At 39.7% G+C, this 5,369-nt stretch overlaps 1 protein-coding gene across 1 annotated transcript in view; it reads left to right on the forward strand.

Annotated features, from left to right (window-relative positions):
• KCNQ5 (potassium voltage-gated channel subfamily Q member 5) overlaps positions 1 to 5,369 on the forward strand; it is a 728,190-nt gene that overhangs the window by 533,124 nt on the left and 189,697 nt on the right. The window contains exon 3 of the mRNA XM_007945199.2: positions 2,287 to 2,413. Within this exon, the coding sequence (XP_007943390.1) occupies positions 2,287 to 2,413 (127 nt within the window). The remainder of the gene's footprint in view (positions 1 to 2,286; positions 2,414 to 5,369) is intronic.

The following is a 5,369-nucleotide window of genomic DNA, read 5'->3' on the forward strand; positions in this document are numbered from 1 at the left end:
ATAAACCTTCACATCAAAATAAAAGAGGACCAGCATAAATATTCAGCAAATACTAAAACAATAGCAATGAAGGAAGTGATAACATGATTCATAAACAAAACGAGCTCAGAATAAAAAAGTATGTGGAACAAAGAAATTAACATAATGAAACAGCACATGACAAAAATGACAGCAACAAATTCATATTTGCTGATAATTACACATCTGGCAAGGGACTTATCTCTAAGGTTGATGGAAAACTCCAACACCTCAACACCAAAGGAATTAGCAATCCAATTGAAAAATGGGCAGAAAACATGAATAGACACTTCACCAAGGAGGATATTCAGGTGGCCAGCTAATACATGAAGAGATGCTTACAATCATTGGCTATCAGAGAGATGTAAATCAAAACAACAATGATATATACCATCTCACCCCAGCACTGATGGTAAGGTTCAGTGGAACAGAAAATAACAAATGCTGGTGGGGATGTGGAGAGATTGGGACTCTCACACACTGCTTGTATGACTGTGAAGTGACACAACCACTGTGGAAACAATATGGCGATTCCTTAGAAAGTTGGAATTGGAGATACCATTTGACCCAGCAATCCCATTACTAGATATGTATCCTAGAGAGGTGAGAGCCAAGATAGGAACAGATACATGCACACTCATGTTCATCACAGCACTATTTACAATAGCAAAAAGATGGAAACAACCTATGTGCCCATCAGCAGAAGAGTAGATGACCAAACTATGGTACATACACATACTGGAATGCTATGAAGCACTAAAGAATAAAGTAGAGTCTGCAAAACACCGCATAATATGGATGAACTTGGAGGACATTATGCTGAATGAAATAAGTCAATCACAGAAGGACAAATATAGTATTAGTGCGTTGTTGTGGAGAGTCAAGGAAAGGTTTATATATGGAGGGAAACTTTCTTTGTTGGTTGCCAGGGGTAGGAGGGGAAAAAAAAAATGCATTGACCCATGTCACTTTGTTGTTGTTGTTATGTGCCGTCAAGTTGGCCCCTACTCATAGCGACCCCTCCTTGGGTTTCCGAGGTAGTATCACTACTGAAGTAGATTACCCCATCTTACTTCCAAGGAGTGGCTGGTGGATTTGAACTGCCAGCCTTCTGGTTAGCAGTCAAGTACCCAAGTCACTATGCTACCAGAGCTTCCCTGGCTCTCTGGCGGGCTCGAACTGACAGCATTGTGTGTGGCAGGTGACTGCCTTAGGCCTGAGGCCAATGTCTAGGGCCCATGTCACTTTAGTTTTGTGTATTTCACTGTACATAAATTATATTTCAATAAAATGCATTTGAACAAAAAAGAAAGAAAAATAAATTAGACATCATATTGCACTGGGTAAATCTGTCGTAAAAGACCTCTTTAAAATGTTAGGAAACAAAGATGTCACTTTCAAGACTAAGATGCACCTAACCCAAGTTTGGTGGCATAGTGCCTAAGGCATTTGACTGGTAACTAAAAGGTTTGTCGTTCAAACCCACCAGCCACTCTGCAGAAGGAAGACTGGGCAATATACTTCCGTAAAGATTTACTATCTTGGAAACCCAAAGGGAGTCACTACAAGTTGGAATTGACTCCACGGCAGTGAACTTAGAGTTTGTGCATATGCATGTGAAAGCTGGGCAGCGAATAAGGAAGACCAAAGAGGAGCTGATGCCTTTTAATTGTGATGTTGGCAAAGAGTACTGAAAATACCATGGACTGCCAGAAGAACAAACAAATCTGTCCTAGGAGAAATGCAGCTGGAATGCTCCTTGGAAGTGAAAATGGGCAGACTTCGTCTCATCTACTTTGGTTATGTGGTCAGAAGGGATCATTCCCTGGAGAAGGATATCGTGCTTGGTAAAACAGAGGGTCAGCAAAAAATGGGAAGACCCTCAACAAAATGGATTGACACAGTGGCTACAACAATGGACTCACCTATAGCAAGGACTGTGAGCATGGTGCATGACTGGGCAGTGTTTCATTCTATTGTACCTACAGTCTCTATGAGTCGGAGTTGCCTCCATAGCATAGCACCTAACAACAGCAGCAACAAATGTGCAAAGTGTTAGAGGCTTGAAGAGGAATAGCATTCCATGGTAGATATACAGAGACTGCGAGTTTCAGAGTTCTTTAGGTTTAGTTTGATTTAGAGAAAAGATGTCCTTAACTTTAGACATTAACAACTAGATGCTTTAAAAGAAGTGCCTAAATTTCCACAGAGTTTCTTGCTGTTTTCTCCATAATGGTTCTCTCTGACATGTTTTATTTGATATTTTAGGAGTTCGTGATGATTGTCGTCTTTGGTTTGGAGTTCATCATTCGAATCTGGTCTGCAGGTTGCTGTTGTCGGTATAGAGGATGGCAAGGAAGATTGAGGTTTGCCCGAAAGCCTTTCTGTGTTATAGGTGAGTTTCAAAGTCTGAGCATCAGAAAGTTTCAAGCTAGGCCTCTTGTCTGTCTCTTGTATTGCAATATTTCATTAATATTGAAAGCAAACATTCATTGAGCACTAACCATGGTTCAAGCACTCTTATGTTTTAAAAGTGTTGACTCATTTAATACTCATTACAACACTATGAGGCAGGTATTTTTATCATCCCCATTTTACAGATGAAGAAACTGAAGCAAAGAGCATTGGAATAAGTTGCCAGAAGTATATAGGTAGTAAGAGATGGAGCTGGGATTTGAACTTAGATGATTTGGTTCTCGAATATCAACTTTTATCAACTAAGTTACACTGAAATATTTGGTTCTTCAGTATTATCCTGAATTAAGAAAGCATTGATTGCAATAAATATAAAACCTCTTTTCGCTCTATGATATGACACAGGCTATACTCTTGATCAGCTGGAATGGATAGCAGTATATTAGTCCTGGTATCATACATCTGTTAGCATGCTTCAAGAATGACCACAGGTATGGTTTATTTTCTCCACTGGTAACTTTAGACCTGATAAAGTGTTCTGAACTCAAAATATTAATCCTTTCCACATGCAACCCCCAAATAAACAGCCTACTTCTGAACCTCGCTAACGGCTATGATTTCAGAGAGACCAAATCCCCTTGGGTACCAGCTTGAAATGACACTTCTTAATGAAAATGCCATACAATTCTAGAGTTAAGATCTGGCATCTCCTAGTAATATACTTAAAAGTATATCGTAACATTGAAAAACCCTATGTCTAAGCTATTACTATTAGTTGTTATGTGCCATCAATTCGGACCCAACTCATAGCAACCCCTCCTTGGGTTTCCAAGGCAGTATCACTACAGAAGTAGATTGCCCAATCTTCCTTCCAGGGAGTGGCTGGTGGGTTTGAACCACCAGCCTTCTGGTTAGCAATCAAGTGCCTTAGGCACTATGCTACCAGAGCTCCTTGTAGTAAGCTAAGTTTGATTTTCTTGGTCTTTTTTTCTTCTCAGTTCATAGGCATCAATTCAATCCCAAACACTGAAATGTCTTGGTGAAGGTTTACTTATTTCAACTGTTTCCAAGCCAGAAAAGTGGGTTCTATAATTTACAACATAGTTTATGTAGATGATGTTCTTCATATACAGCAGGTTTTTGATTTAAGAGTCAGGAAATGTTGAATAATCCTTTTATTTCCCCCTTTACCTATTTCCTATGGTGATAAGGTGAAGGATGAGTGGATTAAAGAGGATTTAGAGAAAGTGACTGAAGATTTGGGGCATCATTAAGAAGAGTTTTTTATTCCATTCTTGTGTGTAGACCAAGCACTACCCTGGGTTGAAAGAGCTGGTGCTCTCCCCAGACAGTCTCTGTCACTGAGGTAGTTCATGGTATGCGTACTTCAAAAGTCACCATTTATTCAACAGAAATTTAAGGAAATTTGGCTGTAAGGAGGCACTGGTGAATAGTGAATCAAGAGAAAAAATTTAAGTAAAAATCAATCTTAAGATACCATGTTTGGCCTTTACTAATGCAGTCCATTCAGAAGCCTCTCTTTTCCAATAGGCTTTACCTCTTTTTAGAAGTTGTTATGCTAAGGTATTGAGGAAGGTAGGTGCTAACTTCCCAGCCTTGCAGGCCCATCAAGCCCCAAGGTATATTCATGAACTAGTTAGATTTTACACCCTGAAGTTTTTTGTTTTCCTGAACTCCCTGCTCCTGCAACATTATGAAGGAGTATAGCTGAATGTAAGGCTACCACACAACAAATGCTTTCTATCCCTTAGAGGTCCAAACAAAACAATTCACAAGGCAGATGGTTGGCCAAGATTCGTTCACCTTCTGCAGGATAAGGTCAGTTCATGGATAACTATAAGAATGTTCCATTCCAGATTTTAAAACCAATTAAAAATTGGTATTGTTCCAATTCCAGAGTCAATGCCAACATAGTTCTGGCCTCCAAGCTAAAAAAGAAAGTTCTTTCCCAGATGCCTGCTGCCTTTTGGTACTGTTTTCAGCCATGGATACATCAGCCAGTCTTAGTCATTTAATCTTTCTCTTACTGTCTCAGATCCTTGCAGGTCATAATAAGACCATGTGCTTCTAACAATGATAATATGTTTTCTGTAATCTCTTGACTTTAGACCCATCAGTAGTGACCTTACAAATTCACTATGATATGGTTAATAGCTGAAGTTTAGTTAACTCTTCAGGTCTTTGCCTCATTTGGGTACTTCTAATAAATTAATTACTTTGGAAGAAAATTACATGAATAAATAATGCATCTCCACTAGCATAAAAACAAGATTCCTACTTAGGTTTATGGTAAGCATGCTTTCCCTCCCAACCCCTTGGTCTTTTGTTGAATGTACACATAACAGTTTGATCCATGGTCCAAGTGAACAGATGTAATAATAAAACACGTTCAAACATGGCTCTTCCATATGAGTTCAATAAAATTTAACCTATACAAAAGAACCAAGTCAGCTGCCGAAGGCAGCAGGTTTCACCAGATCACTGCTGAAACCCTTTCTCAAACCAAACCAAACTCACTGCCACTGAGACAATTCCAACTCACAGCAACCCACATTGGGTAGTAAATCTTTACGGAAGCAGACTGCCTCATCTTCTTTCCACAGAGCGGCTGATGGGTTCGAACTGCTGCCCTTTTGGTTAGCAGCCAAATACTTTAACCACTGCACCACCAGAGATCCTTGAAATGCTTTCTAGGCCTGTTTAATAGATCCATGAAAATGAGTAAAGTGAACCCTGTAGTTTACTCCTTCAACCTGATTTACTGTGGCACTATGAAAAGAGGCTCTGGTAGCACAGTGCCTAAGGCATTTGACTGCTAACCAGAAGGTTGGTGGTTCAAACCCACCAGCCACTCCGCAGAAGCAGGACTGGGCAATCTACTTCTGTAAAGATTTGTTGTTGTTGTTGTTGTTGTT

Source organism: Orycteropus afer, unplaced genomic scaffold (assembly GCF_000298275.1).
Source record: "Orycteropus afer afer isolate SDZICR_OR568_19922 unplaced genomic scaffold, OryAfe1.0 scaffold00133, whole genome shotgun sequence".
In the NCBI taxonomy this organism is placed as follows: domain Eukaryota; kingdom Metazoa; phylum Chordata; class Mammalia; order Tubulidentata; family Orycteropodidae; genus Orycteropus; species Orycteropus afer.